Below are 20,256 nucleotides of genomic sequence, written 5' to 3' on the forward strand. Positions count from 1 at the left end.
TAACTTTATTGTTGATCCTTGAATATTTGTTGGCTTCAATTATTTTGTATTTCTGTTCTAAGGATTGTTTTGTCTGTCTCTTAATTTTTCTACCCCATTAGCTAAAAAAGATTAGATCTTTACTCTTGGCTGGTGCTGCCGAGTATGATAACTTCTTCCAGCACTTACGGCTTTTGGACGGAGCCTTTAAACTGTCCGCTAAGGATCTACGGTCTCAGGTAGTGCGGGAGGCTTGTATCACGCTGGGGTAAGGACTACGACACTCCCGGTTCTCACATAATAAAGTAGCTGTGTCACAGAGCTTCAGAGATGGGTCACAGAATAATACATCCACTGGGATGTATATAATATAATACATATTATATAATATGTGTTATTATATATATGATAAATATTATATAATAAGTAATACACATGCCTGTCGCCTGGTCTCCAAGACTGATTCTATTTACACCCTGTTAGTACTTTTACAGTGTTTCCTGACCAGTTATGTTATTGACAGAGGGGATTTTTGCAAAAAATTAACACCTGTGGCATCAGTAGTACATCTCTGGTTGATAATGTGTTGTGTGACAGATTTTAAATTTTACTCAGTGACTTAGCTCTGAAGCCTCTGTTTTAAACTTGAAACAATTAATAATATGGAAAAATGAAATCTTATAAACTTCTGTTCTCAGCCTTTTCATTGATTTTGCTGGCAGAATATAGCACAATCAATAGAATTTTTGTTTGTTCCTATTGAATTCAATAGAAGAGTGGCTTTGCAGCTGTTCAAAATTTTGACCTCAGATATTGAAGCCTGAATGTTATATGCTGAAAATAAAAGAGCAAAAGAAAAAAAAGAGGCTAAGGGTGCTTTGTCATATTTATGTTTTATTAGTATTTATTTTTTGCTATTTGAAGAATAATTAGTGGGAAATGATTTATTTGTTTATTTTTTAAAAAGCAGTTCTTGGTGAGTGGCTATATGTAAAGTCCTCTGCATGTGCTTGGGGAATATTTGTATTTTACTTAGACTTGTTTTTATCCTTAGATGACTTCATACAAAGGCTCTAAAATGTTAAAAGATTTATATATTACACTGTTTCCAAGAACTTTGGTTCAGTCCAGTGTTCATTTCTCATTGCAGGCATCTGTCATCAGTGCTGGGGAATAAGTTTGACCATGGAGCTGAAGCCATTATGCCAACTATCTTTAATTTAATTCCAAATAGTGCCAAAATTATGGCCACCTCTGGTGTTGTAGCTGTTAGGTTAATCATCCGGGTGAGTATGTTTTGGAGCCGTATGTATTGTAGAATAAGCAAGTGGTAAATATTAGTGGTAGATAAGCAGTTATCAGAGACGTTTCCCATTTGAGTGATTATGTATGTGGAATCCCACTGTATGTACGGTATTGCTCCACCCTCACCTTCCCTTGCTTAACTGTCACATGTGAGCCTTTTCAGTTCCCTGGAGTGAATTACAGGTGTGGTGTACAGTTACTGACCTGTTGCTCATCCTCTCATCATTGGTTTTAAGCATTTGAGCACTTGTATCTGCTTCTGAGTTCTGTGTGTGTCCAGGTATCGGTATTTGTGCTTGTGGCTTTGTATTCATCTAGCATCTTTATTTAAATAATTGTACATAAGCCTAAAAAAGAAAGATTATCTTCAGTTAAGTTTTCAAAGCACTAATTTATTTAATCTGAGTAATTAGCCAAGTAACTTATATGTAGATTTTCAATAAAACCTGACAGCTCACAAAGCGTTAAAGTGAAGTTCTTCATATCACCTTCTCCCCATGTCAAGTCCCTTTTCCCTAGAGGCAGCCCTCAAAACTGGAGCTTGATGATGCTAATTGAAATCTTCCCAGAATATTTGTGATTATTGTGGGTTACTTTCTTTGCATTATTTTAGTTCTTACTGTTTACAGTGCCCATTTCAGATATTAAACCAAAAGCCGTTACTGGACATATCCATTGAAATGGTATTAAAATACATTGGTCTACTGACTGCTTTTTACTCGCTTAGATTTCTACTGCTCAGATAGTTTAGGCTTCATACCACTGATTTGTTTTGATTTTAGACTGACTTAACACATATCATCATGTTGTCTGTTTTGGCTCTGTACTTTTCATGCCCTTTGTAAGTGTCCAGTGAAATTCTTTCTCCTTTTTAAACTCAGTGAAATTCTAATCTTAATGTATTAGGTGCTTTACATAGGTGAGTAAGGAAGTGATTATCTCAGTTTTGTATTTTCAAGTGTTCGCCTCTGTGTTTTGATCTTTTCCACAGCACACACACATCCCTAGGCTAATACCTGTCATAACAAGCAACTGTACCTCCAAGTCTGTTGCAGTTAGAAGGTAAACTTTTAATGAATTTTCTAATTATTTTTGAATTGTTTTAAAACCAAAACGAATTTCAAATTTCCCTCCATCTAAAAAGTTCATATTTGAAATAATTAATATTATTTAATATTGCCATAATAAATGCCCTTGGCTTGAAAGGTCATGATCAAAATTATAATGGAAAGTGAATTTGGACAGCTTAAGTTATTTTTGTATGTGTGTGAGAGCAAGTGTATGTGAGGTATTTGGGAGAGGTGGGATGGGGGCGTGTCCCCACATACACTTTCTTCCTGTGCTGGTCCCTCTGCCTCTGTCATTGGTCTACCCCATCCCCCTGAATGAAGGCAGTAGCTTCCTGCCTGGAAAAGACATTATAAAATGAGTGGTAGTTACTTATGTTAACATAGGTAGGAGGAGGTGTATGTTATCTGCAGCTTCTGATGTGATTCTAGAGATTCTGAGGCCTGGCTAGTCACCTGCTGTGCTGCACAGTGAGGGGAGGTAGACCCCGAAGGTCAGCCTGAGCAGCCAGCTGGGCTTTGTCTCAGGTCCACATGAGCTGTGTGTGATGTCAGGGCTGTGTGCTTCTGGCTGGGATCTGTGGGGTCTGGACTGGTGACTCCACAGAGTCCTTCAAATCGTGAAACATGTGGACTGTCTTCCCAGGAAAGTGTAAGTACACAGAAGTTTCACGTGAGTTTTCAGACAGTTCATGGGCCGAAGCTTCTTGGTGGACCAGATCAAGGGCATTATGGGGTAAATTAATGGCAGGCCTAGGCAGCAGCCTTGTGGCCCCATCCCTGCGTTCTGGGTTTTGATCTAGCCCAACAGGAGGGCCTGTCACTTCATGGCTGCCCTGTTTCTCTCCTTTCCTGGGCTGGCACATTGGACCCCCACAGGATTTCTCTGGTGCAGGGGTCTTTCTGAGCATGAAGCAGCCCCCATCACCATCTTATTAACAGCCACTTGCGAGGCAAGAGAAAAGAGAAAGGGAATGAGCTGGCTGTGTAAGTCAGGAAGAAAGACATGTTCTTCCACTGAAAAGGCTTAATTTTTCAAAAGTGTGGCTCAGTGGCATGGCTGAGGAGTGTGGTCAACCATTGACCCACAGTCCAGCCACCCTAGAGGGCAGAGCAGCTCCAGCTCCCCAGAGATGAGTGTGTGGAGCTGGCGAGGTAGAGGCTGTTGGTGGATTTCCCACATACCTGGGGACAGAGTTCTGCGGATTCACAGTAACAGGTAGAAGGGGCTTAGTGTTTGGTGGAAGCTTAATGAATGGTAACCATCATGAGAATTTGCTGCTGCTTCTGTTACATTGTCGCTGCAGATTTAGGATTCCAGGAGCACTTTGGAAAGTGTTTCCTTTGTGAAAGGCAGTGAGGTGACACAGATCTTTGTGGGGAACATTATAGGATGTTTAGTGTATTAGTTGACTTAGGCTACATAACAAAAATACGATACATGGAGTGGGCCTAAACAACAGAAATGTATTTTCTCAGTTCTGGAAGCTGGAATTCTGAGATCCAGGTGCCAACAGGTGGTTTCTAATGGGAGTAGCTTGCAGATGGCTGTTTTCTTGCTGTCTTCATGATGCAGAATGTGTTTGTGTGTGTTTGTGTAAGAGAAAGAGCTCTAGTGTTTCTTCTTGAAAGAAAGAAAGTGAAGTCGCTCAGTCGTTTCCGACTCTTTGCGACCCCATGGGCTGTAGCCTACCAGCCTCCTCCATCCATGGGATTTTCTGGGCAAGAGTACTGGAGTGGGCTGCCATTTCCTTCTCCAGGAGATCTTCCCAACCCAGGGATGGAACCCAGGTCTCCCGCATTGTAGGCAGACGCTTTACTGTCTGAGCCACCAGGGAGGTCAATGTTTCTTCTTACAGGGGCCCTAATCCTAAGAGCATCACTTTCATGACCCCATGTGAACCTCATGACCACCTGAGGGCCCCATCTCCAAATACCATCATACTGGGGTTTAGGGCATCAATATGAGAGTTCAGGGATGACACTTTGGTTCCTAACATGTAAAAATTCTAGCCTGTGGTGCTCGATGTGAGTAGCAGCATGCAATCACCATGACAGTAGAAATGCCACCCCCTTCACCAGCTTCTTAGCCATACACCTAGATTGGCATTTTTGTCTGTAGTCAAAGTGAGTCTCATCAGAGCCGTGTGTCTTAATGCTGAAAAAAGAGTACTAGGGACCATGCCCTCAGAAAGGAAAAGAGAGCAAGAAGGCAGTGAAAAGGCAGTGGTTTCTGTCCTGTATTCAGCCAGTACCTAGCTTTGCTTCATAGAATTTGTAAGAAATGAATTGCCTACTCTCCCTCCCTTTAAGAAGTTTATAATTTAGTTGGAGGTGTTAAAAACAATAATGCAAAGCAATGTAAGAGTGAATAACAGCATACATATTTTATGGATTTAGGCATTCAGAGAGCACTGATCAAAACTAGCTGATGGACTTCTTTGGTGGTCCAGTGGTTGGAATCCACCTGCTCCTGCAGGGGAATGGGTTCAGTCCCTGGTCCGGGAAGATTCTACATGCCCTGGGACAACAAAGCCTGTACACCACAAGTACTGAACCCACATGCCGCAACTCCTGAGGCCCTGCATGCTCTGGAGCCCATGCTCTGCAACAGGAGAAGCCACTGCAGTAAGAAACCTGTGTACCACAACTGGAGAGTAGCCCCTGCTCACTGCAACTAGAGAAAGCCCACACCAAGCAGCAAAGATCCAGTGCAGCCAAAAATTATAAAATAAATGAAGCCAGCCTTATTAAAACAAACAAACTAGCTGATACATTTCCAAGGAGCCTCATAGACAAGTTAAAAAAAACGGAGTTGCTTTTTGAATGATGAGTAGTAGTTGGTGAAGAAAAGAGACAAGATCTAACCAGATGTGCTTAAGTAATGCAGTATTTAAATAATGACAGTGTTGATGTACTTCCCTATATGATTTTAGTCTAAAAACTTGAAAACAAAGCCTAATTTACAGGGGATGCATGCATGCTAAGTCGCGTCAGTCGTGTCCAACTCTTTGCAACCCTATGGACCATGGCTTGCCAGTCTTCTCTGTCCATGGGATTTTCCAGGCAAGAATACTAGACTGGGTGGCTCTGTCCTCCTTCAGGGGATCTTCTGACCCAGGGATTGAACCCGCATCTCTTATGCCTCCTGCATTGGCAGGCAGGTTCTTTACCACTAGCACCACCTGGGAAGCCCTTACAGTGGATATTCTTGATTAAATAGATTGTTCTGAAACTCATTGAAGACAAGAATTAGCACTAAAGATGCATGTATCCACTAAGAAATAAGTATTAATAAATATGAGCATATATACACACACATTAAAGGGAAGAAAAATCTATACCAGGAAATGACATGGGGCAAAGGGCAAAGGTAGTGTGACCATGGCCTGGGTGAGGGTGGGGACAGTGATGCTGAGAAAGGGGTGTGAGCAGAGGTCAGCATCTTTCCTGGAGAAAGTCTATTCACAACCCCCACCCCAACTGTTAGCAGCCCTGGGGCTGAGCTGAGTGACTCCCTAGAGCTCTCCCAGAGCCCTTGTGCTCCAGGCATATAGCAGCTGTTTTTGTCTGTCCTGCTCACTGGATTGTGTCTCAGTTAACATTGTGTGTCCAGCATCTAGCATAGGGTAAGGGTTTATTAAAGATATATAGAGTGAGTAATTGTATGCATTATGAGATTTTTGAATTGGGAAGATCATGGGAAAGAAAGTTTGATCATTAAGAGAAAGATTGCCTTCTGATTGGTTTCCTTGAATGGGTTCCTTAAGTCTAATAATATTTATTCCTACAAAGAATTATTCTGGAATTTAGAAAAAGGAAATGATGAAGACGTAGGCTCTGAAGTGGTGGTATAACCCTAGGGAGATTAGTCCAACATTGTTTTTTTGTGTGTACACTCAGGCCAAGAAAGAGCACAGAAGTGGAAAGGTTTGAAAAGAAAGAATCTTGAGATTGAAGAGAGGAAACTGGCCAAGTAGCTAGAGAAAAACCTGTTTTAAATACTTGGCAGGAAAATTTGGTAAACACTTTGTTTTCCAGGAAATTTTTAACTTTCTTTGTAGAAGGCATTCTATGAAATTAATGCAAAGACTAATTCCCAGATATTGTAATGTATGTTGATCTTTTGTGCCCATGTAGCTCTATTTGAGGTAGAATAAAAAGCACACGGCAGTGACACACCTGTTCAGTAGCATTGCTCTGAAGCTCAAGTTTCTGATCTGAAGGGAACTCTTATATCCTGTCCCTGTATCCTTGTGATTATTTTTTTGACCACCATAGGTGCTTAATTATGTTGATTTGCTTTGGTTTTCAGTCAATTTTGATTCCATTTTTATGTTCCATTTTTTTGAATCATGAAAATTATAAGAAATTTGCTGATTATAAAAAGGAGTCTTAAAAAAAAAAAAAAAAGAGTCTTGGGTCACTTAAGGAAAAAGCTGTTTTCATAAACAGACAAATGACATATTTTTCTTTTCACAATTTTCAGACGCTGCTTTGAATTTTTAGATCTACTTTTACAAGAATGGCAGACACATTCATTGGAACGGTAAACATCTGATTTGCTGGTTTTCCCTCTGAATTGAATCTTGAGTTTAATGTCTCAGCTAGTGATCCAGCCCACTCTCTATAAGAAGTGAAGGAATCAGTGCATTTATTCACATGGTTGCTGGTGGTGTTTCTCCTGATGTGAGGCACATACCACTGGCAGAGGCTATTAGTGAGTTCCTTTGACTGTCATGTTAGCCTGGGCATGTGGACAGGGTGCCCTGGGACATTGCACAGCCAGGACTCACTGTGCTAACTCTGATCATCCTGCCCCCTGACATCCTGTCAGTCCCAACCAGGTAAATGTTTATAGCTGCTCTTAGTAGGTGAAGGGTAACTTGAAAATCCTTACAGGGATTTTACTCATTTGAAAGGTTTTCTTTTTGATCCGTTTGTATCAGAAAGTCAGCAGTTTTCTCTTTATTCAGGCTGGTGTGTGTTAAGTTTCACATCCTCATGATAAAATGTAGGATTACCCCAGAATTCATAAAGAAGCTTGTCTCTATTTTGACAAGCCATTTTTAGTTCCTATCAATTTTATGTGCCTGTTATTTTTTCTGAGTTAAGTTTGGAGATGACAGACAATGATACTGTGCCACTCAGTCTTTAATGGTGTGTTGCATAGTCATGAAGAACTTTACAGCATCTTAGACGTGTTATGAGTAGTGGACTTGAACATGTAGAGCCCCCCTGGAGTCCAGTTCAGCCCTGCAGGCCTCACTTTGGATCTAGAAGGTAGTCACACTTTTTTTTTTTTTTTTAATACTTCTTTTTTCTTTAATAGAAAATTATTTAATTAGTATACATGTGTTGCCCATCCTGAACCCTCCTTCCTCCTCCCTCCCCACACCATCCCTCTGGGTCGTCCCAGTGCACCAGCCCCAAGCATCCAGCATCGTGCATTGAACCTGGACTGGCATCTCGTTTCATACATGACATTTCACATTTTGTTGTTCTTTTATCTCTTGGGTATTATACCCTCTTGATCTGGTGATAGTATTGGGATTTAGAGGGGAAGATGGAATGAGAGATTGAACGTGGGGACAGGTGAGCAAGACAGAAAACGATGATTCACTCAGCTGTGGCTTCCAGTGTTTACTCACTTCATGGCTTAGCTTTGGCACTAGGCAGGTTCTCACCAGGTATTTACTGAAAGCGTGACGGGATGAGGCAGAGAGTCTGATACTGGTGAAATGGGTACCTACTGTTTGTCCTGTGAGATTATTCAGTTATTGGTCTTTTTCTTCAAACTGTTCAGTATTCAATGAGAGAATTTTAATGCTATCTTCTTAGAGTAGAATCTAACTGAAAAGAACACCTGTATATAAAATGTTTACATCATTTCATAAAATAGTTCATGTCATATAGTGGAAAAACATTCTTTAATTATAGAGACGTGATGCAGAAATCCTTTTCAGTGTTAAGATTATTATTATCTCATTATAATTCCCATAGAAACCTATGGAAAAGTAGAGTTTTTCCCATGGAAAAGTAGAATTTTTTTTGTTTGTTTGTTTGAATTCATAAAAATTGAGCTAAGTAAGTATGGCCTGAAAAATACCAGTCATTACTAAAAGAAAAGAATCCCAGGAGGGTGTCTGTTCATGGGGAACGGGGTGGGACAGAATCAGAAGTTAATTAGCAAATGTGCTGGTTTTCTAGGCTGCATGTTTGTCAACTCTGTGGGCCAAAGGTTCTACCTTCTTGTTGCCATTTTGAAGTTATTTCTCACACCTGTTTTTATCTGCATAACACTGTATTAATGATGTACTGCTTTCATTTCTAACTATACAGACACATATCAGTATTAGCTGAAACGATAAAGAAGGGAATACATGATGCTGATTCAGAAGCAAGGATAGAAGCCAGAAAGTAAGTGTCTATTGAACACCACTTTCTTAAGTCATTGCTTTTCTATTTCAGGTTCACTGTCCAGATTGCCTTATAAAAGTTCATTAAGTCACACGAACATGGCTTGTTAATCATGACTTTGTTAATGTGACCCAAAAGACCATTTCACAATACTTCTCTAATTTTTCGTTTCAAAGGTCGAGTGCCCAGGCCTGAGAGCCTGATTGGTACTATTTGAACATAAATGGGACTGACGTAGACAGCAGAAAAAGCTCATTTTTTAATTTATGAGATATTATCACATGAGCCAGAAAAGCACTTGCCTGCGTGTCCCATGTCTTCTCTTACTCACCCAGCTCTGTTAGTCCCCAGTGGCTTGTTGATTTACTGTGAAAACTCCCCATCACGGGGATTCTTAGCCGGGGACTACATCTCTGCCAGGGTCAGGTGGGCGCCTGGAAAGTGGATAAGGGTGGCTCAGGCTGACTGCAGTCCACAGCTCACTGTCCTGCTCATGTTTGGAGTCATCTTACCACTAGGACTGGCTGTGATGCAGCCAGGAGGTGTGGCCCCCACATCCCACGCCTTTCTGGGAGTCATCGTGCCATCCTGACTGTAAATAGCAGTTTTAAGTTTGATGCTCAGATGTCTTCTCTCAGACAGCACAAAGATGCATACTTCCTCTATTGCTTTGGGGCTATTTTTCTCTGTGCTTTTGTGGCTGGCTAGCTCTTCTATTTTTTTTTTTTTTTTTTTTGACTGTGCTGCACAGCTTGGAAGATCTTAGTTCCCCAACAGGGACTGAACATGTGCCCCTCTTGCAGTGGAAGCCCTAGTCCTAACACTGGGCCACCAGGAAAGTCCCTGGCTCTTGTGATAACACACATTCCACCAGTGCTTACCTCTTGGAGCACTATGGATTATTCAGCTGCATATACCTACCTGACCTGGCTCTCAACTGCTCTTTGCTCTCAGTTAAGGTCTGATTCCCTGGTTCTGAGTGTGTGGAGGGCCTCATTCTTCACCCTGAAGCACAACCTCATTTGGGGAAGTTCCTACCTGAATAAGTGACTTAATTAGGAATGGATTTGTTAATGATCTACTTATGCTCTTTTTGTCCTTATTTTATATTTCATGCCCCCCCCCATTTTTTTCTAGTTTTTTAATCATAACACAGTATACCTTTCAGATGGTTGTGAGCATCATCCTGTTTTTCTTTTTTATATGTTAACCTAAAGCCGTTTTAAATACTTTGAGCCAGGGAGTGCCACATGCATTTTGCTTCCATGAACCAGTCCCCTCACATTCTAGGTGTAATTCCAGATGTTTTAGCTCTGTCTTTCCTAGTCTTCCCAGTCTTGCAGGTTAGACTCTTTGATTTCCATGTTCTTAATGAGACTGAGAGTCAGACAGATGGAAGAACTTGCCTAGAGTCACAGAGCCAGTAGGTCGCGGGTGAGGAGTCAGAGCAGTGCTCCTCGCTTCACTCGCTCCCTTACGCCGCTGCGGCTGCTGCTCACCGGAGCTGAGGTCAGTCCCTGACGGTGTCCTGTGTGACCTGCTGCCCGTGACAGGAAGCCTGTGTTTTCCAGGTGTTACTGGGGTTTCCACAGTCACTTCAGCAGGGAAGCAGAGCACCTGTACCACACGCTGGAGTCCTCCTACCAGAAGGCCCTGCAGACCCACCTAAAGAGCTCGGACAGCGTGGTGTCACTGCCACAGTCGGACCGCTCATCCTCCAGCTCCCAGGAGAGTCTCAAGTAAGTGCTCCTGCTATGCTCTTCATCTGTGTGGGGTTTACAATGAAAATTTTGCTGCCTGAGCACATGGACGAGCACCTCATCCTCTTGAATGTGTATGTGCCTGTTATCATTTCCCCCTTAATTCAGATGGAGCCTAGTACTGGGGAAGATGCTGTGGGGCATCGTAAGAAACAGGTGGCCTGGTCCGTGGTCCTTGGTCCCTGATCCCTGCCACAGGTGGTTTGTAGTGAAATATGCATGTCAGTCCTGGCACAGTTTTGGAGCAATACAAGCACAAGCAAATCGGGCCAAGTACCTTCTAGGAGAGTATAAGCATTAACTTGGAGACAGCTTTGGAAGGGAGGGCATTCAGACTCTGGGGCTGAATATACTACTATCTTCATTCTTTATTTCTATTTTCTAAGACTTCTTGCCATGTGTTTGAAAGGTAGTCCGAAGTACAGTACTGAAGCTTTTCTGAAATTGAGATTTTTTAAGATTGTGGTCCAGATGACCCGTAGAATTCTGAGAAGTCTGAAATAATTCTTTGTGATCGTAATTTCCTATTGTATATTTTACCTGTATTAATGCAGATACAGTGCACTTTTGATAATAGATGTGTTCCTTTATTTTCAGTCGGCCGCTCTCTGCCAAAAGAAGTCCTACTGGCAGTACCACCTCCAGAGGTAAGGTGGGCACCACGAGGAAGGCTTCGGTGTCTGGGCCTGGGGTGGGCTGTGCAGTGGCTGGAAGCCAGCTACTGCTCCCAGGTCTGCAGAGGGTCTGCCCTGTTTTGTGCTCCCACGTTCCCAGCAGAGCAAGGATGGCTTGTCAGAGTGACTCAGGCAGGCAGACCTGTCCTCACCCTCCCTAACCCCTGTACTTGGTGCTGTCATGGGGCGTGTGTGTGTGTGTGTGTGTGTGTGTGTGTGTGTGTGTGTGTTTGATGCTTTTGTGCTCTGAGCACTGGCTGGGATGCTCCAAGCACCCCGGACCTGGCAGCTTTGGGGAGTGGGGAGGGGGATGTTCCCTGAAATGGGGGTGGGGGGTGGTTTGTGCCCGGGGGGTGGGAGGGCGCCTTCATACTACCTTAGGAGGACATTGGCCAGATGCAAATGAGTTTTCATTGTTTGATTACTCTTCTGGATCACAACTGTGGTCCATTTCTGTGGGATCTATGGTTTTGGTTATGAAGGTGTGTGGAGTTATGGTCACTTGTCGTTCCCTTCAGCACCAGCTAAGCTCTGTCGAGTGACCAGGAGCTACTGTTGGACAGTGCTCTGTGCTCCAGCCTTTGTGAAAACCTGATGTTTGTTTTCAGGGGACGCAGTGCTTGAAGGTCTAGCGCAGCCCTTACTGTCCTTGCTAAAGCTCACTCCTCCCCCTGCAGCTTCCACGGTCAGCACCAAGTCTGCATCCACCGCAGGGTCCCTGCAGCGGTCTCGAAGCGACATCGATGTGAATGCAGCTGCCAGCGCCAAATCCAAGATCTCCTCGGCTGCCGGCACAGCACCCTTCAGCTCGGCGGCAGCCTTACCTCCGGGCTCGTATGCGTCCTTAGGTAACCAGACCTCTGAGACCCTTCCCTCCAGGTCTGCCATTCGAGATGACACTTAACCTCAGATTAGATTGATTTACAGAGCAAATGACCAGAAACTGTAAGTGAGGCAGGTCTCGCAGTTGCAGGGCTAATGTTTCAGAGTTAAGTGACCCTGTGTGCTGACTGCTGGTTTACAGCCACCCTTGGGTGAGTGTCCTCTCTGCTGGGGCATCAGTGGTGCGTCCCCCTGTGTCATGTGCCCCTTCCAGCATCCCAGCCTCCTCCCTTGTAGCCAGAGCTGGGTTTCCTCCCCTCCTGTCCTGGGGTGGGGTGCAGAGCTTGACTGTTCAGTGAGGCTTTGCCTGGAGTGGGCACAGGGAGGGGGTAACAAGGGGCTCCAAAGGAGTGGGAGGACTTTCTGACCAGCATAATGTATCACACAAAAGGGTGTTGTCTGTCCTCCTGTGTCACCTTGGGAGGAGCATGCACAGACTCTAAGGATATATCACAAAAGATTTAAAAACTTACTTTCAAAAGAATTAGTGTCTGATAGCATGGTAGCCTGAATACCTGTTGTAAGGCTTATAGTTTATTTCAGTTTATTTTTGTTAAAGCAGAGTTGTTCAAAGCCAAAGTCTAGAGACTTAGCAGGATTCATTTTATTTGGGATTTTAAGGAAGTGAATGTGATTTAAACTTCATGAAACATTGAGACTTACTGCTCTTGTGGTTTACAAACTAACCCCAAAGTCAGTTCCACAACTGACATCTAAGATCATGGGAACAGAGTGAGAGAGTACCAAGCAAATTAGTGGGCCTGACGGGCACTTAGTGACCTTGACCAAGCCAAGAAGCTTTGAATCTATTTCCTCCACCCATAAATTAGTTAGGGCTATTAAATAATAGCCACCTGTTAACACATGTGGTAGGGACAAATGAAATTATATAGAAGTCTTTTGTAAACTATTATCCTATAAGATGAAGGAAACTGTGGCTGTGAGAGGAATGTTATTAATTTAAAAGGTAAGGTTTATAGTGTGGAATGTTGTTAAATCAGTCTTGTCTTCTCTACAGAAGTATCTTACTGAGACTGGAAACATATCCAATAAGAGCTCTCCTTTTATGTTGTTTATTTAACTGTTACACCATCACGTAGGTGTGTTTAGGCTCTTGTGTTGATGTGTGATCACTGAGCAAGACAGAAGTCAGAAGTCTGTCCTCTGTGAAGGCTTTCTGTTCATTTTAGTTCTGTTTGATCCACCTTGAGGATCTATAGTTAGTATTTGCTTCATTGTTTGAAAACAGTAGTCCTTGTTTTTCTGTGCATATTAAAGCTGTTTTAACTTGGACCCTGTGGGCTCCACTTGGAGCTTGTAAAAGCTCTCGGGTCTTCCAGATGATGAGACTGGAGTATTCCCCACTAGCTTGACCTCAGTTTTCCTGATGTCCAGATCCATAAAAACCAAGCAAAATCAGCCCCGCAGTATAACACAATCCTTCTGAGAAGCTGTTACAGGTCCTACTGAGGTGGACACACCACGTCTGTGCAGGAAGGAGTATAGTGTTAAAGCTGATGATCCTTTTCCCAACTTCTAGAGTCCAAACACATGAGGGGAGACACGGAGCCCCTAGGCCTCGACTCAGGTACCGAGCTGGACCGTGTGGCTGGGCTGGGTGCTGCTATGCCAGCTTCCGGGGCTGCTGACTCACTGCCTCTGCCCTCTGGGTGTCCGTAGTTCCCCGTTATTCTGCTAGTACAATACTTTGTTCCAAGAAAAAGGGACTCTCAGAGGATGAAAGAAAATGAAACTGAAAGTTGCTCAGTTGTGTCCGACTCTTTGCCATCCCATGGACTACACAGTCCATGGAATTCTCCAGGCCAGAATACTGGAGTGGGTAGCCTTTCCCTTCTTCAGGGGATTTTCCCAACCCTGGATCGAACCCAGGTCTCCCGCATTGCAGGTGGATTTTTTACCAACTGAACCACCAGGGAAGCCCAAGGAGGATGAGGTTGGCCAAATCAAAAACACAGTCCATCAGCCAAGGCCTGACCCTGGGTTGTCCTTTCGTGTGGTGTTTTCTGAAGGCAAAAAGCACATTCTCCTAAGCTGATTTCAATAGACGGTGCACTTACTTGCTTCAGACTGTGCTTTGCTGTTGAACTTGTTTCCCTTTTAATTTTATTTTAAATTGTACTTTTGCTTTTTTGGTAGCTAATAATAACATTCTGCTTTTTAATTTTTTTGATGTTACTAACTGTTCCCTGTTATCCCTTCCCTTGTTTTTTTAATTTGCTTAAAGATGGTACTGCCACTAAAGCGGAGGGTAAGCGGTTTGTCTCTGTGAAGAGGTGTGTCCCCACGAGTGTTGCCTGGTGCCCTCGCCCTCCCTGGGGTCCCTGCATGACACGTTGCACGCGTTTCCCTCCACTCTTCCTCCGCCTGTCTCCACCAGGTCTTGCCTTCCCTCTGCCTGAACGCTCCCCTCCTTTCTTGTTCAGTCGTTGTGTTTGTGGATTTGGGCTCCAGTGTGCTATCCATAGCGTGTCACTCTGAGCCCACACTGGGAGGAGCATCCCTGTGAACCTCGTAGGTGACTCATCTCAGGTTTTGTCACTCCTGAAGCACCACCTCCACTTGATTCCTCCTCTTCACTTTGTGCTTTTGTGGGCCTTTCAGGATTGACCTTTCCTCTTGTAAACATAAGTTTCAGTGTCAATTGGCAATGCAGGTTAAAGGCTGGTAAAGGTTTTTTAGCAGGTAATTTCTAGACGCTAAAAAAAAAAAATTGTAATTTCTCTCCCTTGAAGCTACTGAATTATATGATACTGTTTCTGTTTGTCCCACTGATGCCAGCCCCATTCGTTCATTTAGTCTCATTCATCCACTCATCAACCTGGGTTAAATGCCTTCTCTGTGCTCTGTTCTCTGGGACACACAGGAATATAACTGGTGGAAGAAATACACATCCCCACATCCACTTTGTTTTCTCTTTGTGTTGATCTCAAGAGGCTGTTTCTGATGTTTGATTCTTTTGAATTTTAGACGGAGCTCTTCCTGTCAGTACAGTTCTTTGATTAGCACGTGATAGACATGATCAGTTTTGCAAAGTCTCTAGATAGTAAGCATGATGTTTCAGATAATTGAAATATAGAGTTATCTCATTTGCGTAAGGTAATGGCTTAGATTCAGCAACCCTCAGGATAGTGATTTAACAATTAGGAACTGCTAGATTAGTTCCTGTGTTACATTTAGCCCCTCTAAAGGCCAGCCAGCAGAGTAGACTGGGTTTTATCTCGAGATGTGCAGCTCACAGTGCTTTTAATTCATATACTACTTTCTAAGAAATTCACAAAGGAGAAATTCAAATGAAATTTTTAAAAGACATATAGTCTCAAGATCAGTGTTCTTTAATTTTATCTCATCATAAAAATCTCCTAGAATCTTGCTTACAAGAACAGAGTCCTAGGTGCTGCCCCTTGAAAATTCTGATTAAGTTTGGAACAAACAAGGAACCTGAATTTTCAACAAGCTCCACTGACGGTTCTTAGAGTTGGATAAGCTTTTGAAATGAGAAGTTTCCAAAATGAAAAATGGACAAAAGGCCTGTGTCATGCTAAGCCCGCCATTGTGATAGAAGACTGAGGCTAGGTGTGGTTTTCTTCCAGTTTTTAGTTGAAACAAGTCATTTTATATTTCTTTTTCTCCAAGAAAGAATCTTAAGTATTTCCTCAGGCTAGATGGACAGGGAATAGAGTAGGATACAATAATAATGCAGGTGAGACGGAAAGTTAGAGACATGATGTGGGAATTTCCACATTTTTTTGCAGAGTGCCCTGGTTGATTTCATATATCTGTACCAGAGATTGGAAGTCAGCCTGTTATTCCACCCAGCAGTGGAGATTTTACACTTTTTTTTTTTCCTTCAGTTTTCTTTTACCTGTCTTTTACCTTTAGCTTTCTTTTACCTGTTCAGGGTAAGGTCAGAGGGTTGCTTGCTCAGTTATTGTGCTGGAAGCTGAGGACAAGAAGTCTCTTTCTGGTTCTCCTTCTGGTAGGAAAGTGGAGGATGATCTGTGGGCCCTTAATCATACAGAATTCAGAATTAGCCAGAATCCCATGTGGGTCGGCTTTGGTTCCAGGGCCATCCAGACTGTCACAGCGCTGGCGGGTCAGAACCTCCAGCCTTGTGTGATGATGAGATGGAAAATAGAGGCCTTGGGAGCCCTTTCAACTGTCATTTCTCTCTGTTTCACCTGTGAAATTTAGCAGGCTGCTTAGAAAAGCTCCATAACAGCGAACACCACTTAGCATCTTGTCAAGTTTCCTGTGTGAATTTTTAGGATCATTTTGAGTCTTTTGAAAATTTGTTAATATGTGCGTTGACTATCTGTTACGGTAGCTCTTAGGACAAGCACTAGATACTTGCGTCAGGAGGCAGAAATTTAAATCGGTAGTTGGAAGCTCTGAATTCAAAATTCAGACAATACATTTGAAGCCTGGTGACTCCCTTGTTACAGTGATTGAGAAAAATAAATATTCTCTGGAGGTTCCTTATCGCGCACATGAAGTAGCTATCCTGACATTTACGACTAATCAGAAAAATGTTTTTTGCGAAGAACTCAAAGCTCAACTTTTGAACAAAAATTTATTTCCAGGTCATCTTTCAGTGTGTTATGTTCAGTGACTTGGAGGATTTGGAAGAAGAAAACATTGATATTATCTGTTTTGCCATTTGTGAGAGAGTTTGTAATCAATCACCACTGACCCTTGAACAGCATGGGTTTGTAGCGTGTGGGCCCACTTGTAGGCGGCTTGTTTTCAGTAAGCATGCAGTCCTGCACAGTCTGCACTCAGTTGCTCTGGGATATGGAGGCAGCTGTGGGACTTGAGCATCTGTGCACTAGCACATCCCAGCAGGCCCTGGAACAGTCCCCACAGGCACAGAGGCCCCTGCAGATACTCAGCTTGTGAGGAAAATGAATGATTCTTATCTTATCGCTTGCTTTTTTTTTTTTTTTTTTAATTTAACTGCTGGGTTCAGGAAAAGTATTATTCATATTTTTTTCCAAAATAATTTAAAATGAAGACTTAAAGTACTTAAAAAATAACTTCAGTGACCTGTGGATACTGATGACTTAACTGATGGTTTCAGAGAATAAGTTATCATATGTTATTAAATGTTATTAAATGGTCAATGGCCATGCTTAACTATTGGTGATTTTCATTAAGATTACATGATTAAAAAAAGACTCTGCAGCCTTGTCTGCTCTTTAGGAAAAGAAACTTAGATTTTGGTTCCATTTTACTGGGAAATAAAACGTTTGGTATTGCTGTATATTTATCCAAGCAATTTTAAGTGATTAGCCTTTTTGCACAATGAAAAAATGTGCCTATATATAGAAATAAAAGTGTTAAACTTCTTTTACTTTTATCTTTAAAAAATATGATAAAAGTTATTTTTGTAGAGAGATAGAGGTAGCAAACTTACAAGTGCTCGACTTTGCAACTTTCTTTCACAAATGCCACGTGTGAGTGCAGTCGAGTGTATTGTGCCCCAGCCAGTGAGTGTGAAGCAGTTCATGGGCCTAGAGGTCCCAGCTCGAGAGTGAAATTTACGTGAAGGGCTTTGCATTCTCACATCTCCACGTGGAGCTCAGGCAGGAGCACAGAGACTCGAATGATGGGAGGCTGTTGAATGATTTTTAACTGTCTTCAGCTAAGTTGAACGTGGGAGAACCATGCTTCCAAGTTAAACCAGTATACCCAGTTCATTTCCTGTCCTGAGGGCTTTTCTAAAAGAATGGCAGTGTGACTGGAAGCAGTTTTCAGCAGCACCATTAAAAGGCCATGATATACAGGTGGTGTTTGATCCTTCCTTCCACATAAGTCAAAGGCTGCACTTCTCCAGGTCTCTGTTTTCCTATGGATCTGCTTTTCTCTAGATATATGCATTCTCTAAATGCCTCTCTTGTCTCTCCTTCCAGAATTTTCCCCCCTGATATCCCATTTCAATATCTTTTACTTTTGCTGGCTTTTTTTTTCCCACATCTTCTTTCTGTCTTTGTCAAAACACAGTATGAATGAATATGTCATTAACAGGTCATGGTGTAGAACTGAAGTATATTTTTAGTTTGTTTATTGAATAGACTTTATTTTTCCTAAAGACTATAGACTATTTTATATCATCTCTTTAAAACATATGCAGGTATTTTTAGTAATATTGCCAAATTAATATAAGTACTGAAACTAAACCTCTTCCAATAAAGGAAATATACTTCTTGTTGTTATTGTTAAGTTGCTAAGTCATGTCTGACTTTTTGCAACCTCATGAACTGCAGCACGCCAGATTTCCCTGTCCTATGTCTTCTGGAGTTTGCTCAAATTCATGTTCATGGAGTCAGTGATGCTATCTAACCATGTCATGGATAGTTTCATATATATATATATCTGAGTACAATACAACAGAGACCCTTTAAACTTCCAAAAACTGATTTTAAGGATGCTCTGAGATTTCTTATGTAATACCTCAGTGAGAGTTAAGAGTTATCGCTAAGACAGCATTTTAGCAGTACTATATATCCATGAAAAGGTGGGTTTGGGGGGAAAAAACCTTTTTATCTTCAAACTGACATGATCTCTCTCTTGACTTTGTCCCAAGCAAAGCAAAAACCAGTCTTCCCTAATTTGTAACTAAACTTTCTTCTCACACAAGTTGTGCTGTCAGTTTATCTTACCTGTGTTATCTGGAAACCCCAACCTGATGGATTAAAATGGTCTGCATTTATAGCTCCCAAGGATGCCTGACAGTAGCAAACACTGAACTTCTACAGAGAAAGCCACTCTCAAATCTGGTTTCTTAGGGTTCTCACAGATTAAAGTATGCCAAGTATGAGCTCATGGTCTAAAATTACATCTATGATGACTGATAAACAGCAAAGCAAAAGAATAAAAACATAATCTCTTTAATACTTAAGGGTCTTTTATATAATATAAAGTTGCTATACTTAAATGATTAAAAGAAATAAGAAACTTGTATATTTAGCAGTATGCAGAATTCAGTAGTCTAAATGATCTTCCCAACTGAGAACAGATCACTCATCGCAGTGAAGCCACACATCTACATGCTTTAGCAAGAGCAGAAACCCCAAGAGATGAGAGCCAAAGCTGGTTTGCATCTTGAGGTTTTGACTGAATCCTGGAGACCTGGGGCATTGCTATGAGTATTTAGGGCATGGAGTGACAGAAAGTAAGCTCGAACCCACCCAAGACCTATGTCATCACTGGTGAACAAGAGGTTAACTCTACTAAATAGAAGAGGGTGAGGGAATCTACCCATTGGAACCTCAGTTACTGGGTGGAGCAGGGAAAGTTATCTTCTCTGAAAATCTGCAACCATAAATTGGGTCTTCATGCAGATTTTTGCTCAGAATTTATGCTACTTTTGTTATATGAAAAATCCAAATAGATAAGTCAGTTTAAAGTGGCTGTGAATTGCTTGTCTCCATAGGACACTAGCAGAAGCAAGCATAGATCCTCATCAGAAGAACTCAACTTCAGTATAGATCTTAAAGAGTTCCCATCAAGTTCCAAGAAAGAAACCATTTTGTTGTCTTGATATTTAAAGAAATAAAAACTTGGAAAGACAAGCAGGGTAGTAAGAGGTTTAGCCCAGGCTAAATACTTTCTTTAAAAAAAAAAAAAACTTTTCAAACCTTATAGCTTTGAACATTCAAATATATGTACTGAACATTCAAATGAATGTACTGAGCAGCTCAGTACATCCAGGAGAATAATCTTATATCAGAAGGTGAAAATAAAGCATTTAATAATTTAATTTAAAAAACAAACATTTTTCACAAATCCTTAGCAATTGGGAATGAGTTTTCTTAACTTGTTGAAATATAATTTTTATGAAATTCCAGAATTAAAAAAAAAAAGCAAAACTGTGGCTCAAGATAACAAAACCCACTTTGTACTCCTTTTTAGCATTGTGCTCTGTGTTCCAAAACAGCAGGTAAAGTAATCAAAGGGTAGAGTTTGAAGGGAGAAAACAGAAGTCTCATTTGAAGGTGGTTTTCTATTTAGATAATGCCAAATAATCTACATGTAAATGGGTAGAATTAATAAAAGTTTAGCGAGATTCCTAGAGTTAAGATCAATATACAGTGGTTGTATTCTTGTTTGTGAACAAATTAGGAGATACAATTTAATAAACTAAATTCT

The 20,256-nt window shown here is 41.7% G+C and overlaps 1 protein-coding gene across 4 annotated transcripts in view; it reads left to right on the forward strand.

Moving 5' to 3' along the window:
* Nucleotides 1–20,256, forward strand: part of CLASP1 (cytoplasmic linker associated protein 1) — a 276,819-nt gene that overhangs the window by 167,495 nt on the left and 89,068 nt on the right. For 2 of the 4 annotated variants that reach the window (XM_070389116.1, XM_070389124.1), the window contains exons 12-20: nt 102–247; nt 1,130–1,265; nt 2,276–2,346; nt 6,841–6,900; nt 8,694–8,771; nt 10,343–10,510; nt 11,129–11,178; nt 11,883–12,053; nt 13,628–13,675. In XM_070389116.1, the coding sequence (XP_070245217.1) occupies nt 102–247; nt 1,130–1,265; nt 2,276–2,346; nt 6,841–6,900; nt 8,694–8,771; nt 10,343–10,510; nt 11,129–11,178; nt 11,883–12,053; nt 13,628–13,675 (928 nt within the window). The remainder of the gene's footprint in view (nt 1–101; nt 248–1,129; nt 1,266–2,275; nt 2,347–6,840; nt 6,901–8,693; nt 8,772–10,342; nt 10,511–11,128; nt 11,179–11,882; nt 12,054–13,627; nt 13,676–20,256) is intronic. The other 2 variants (XM_070389129.1, XM_070389135.1) reach the window with 1 other exon arrangement.

The sequence above is a fragment of the Bos mutus genome, chromosome 2 (genome assembly GCF_027580195.1).
Source record: "Bos mutus isolate GX-2022 chromosome 2, NWIPB_WYAK_1.1, whole genome shotgun sequence".
In the NCBI taxonomy this organism is placed as follows: Eukaryota; Metazoa; Chordata; class Mammalia; order Artiodactyla; family Bovidae; genus Bos; species Bos mutus.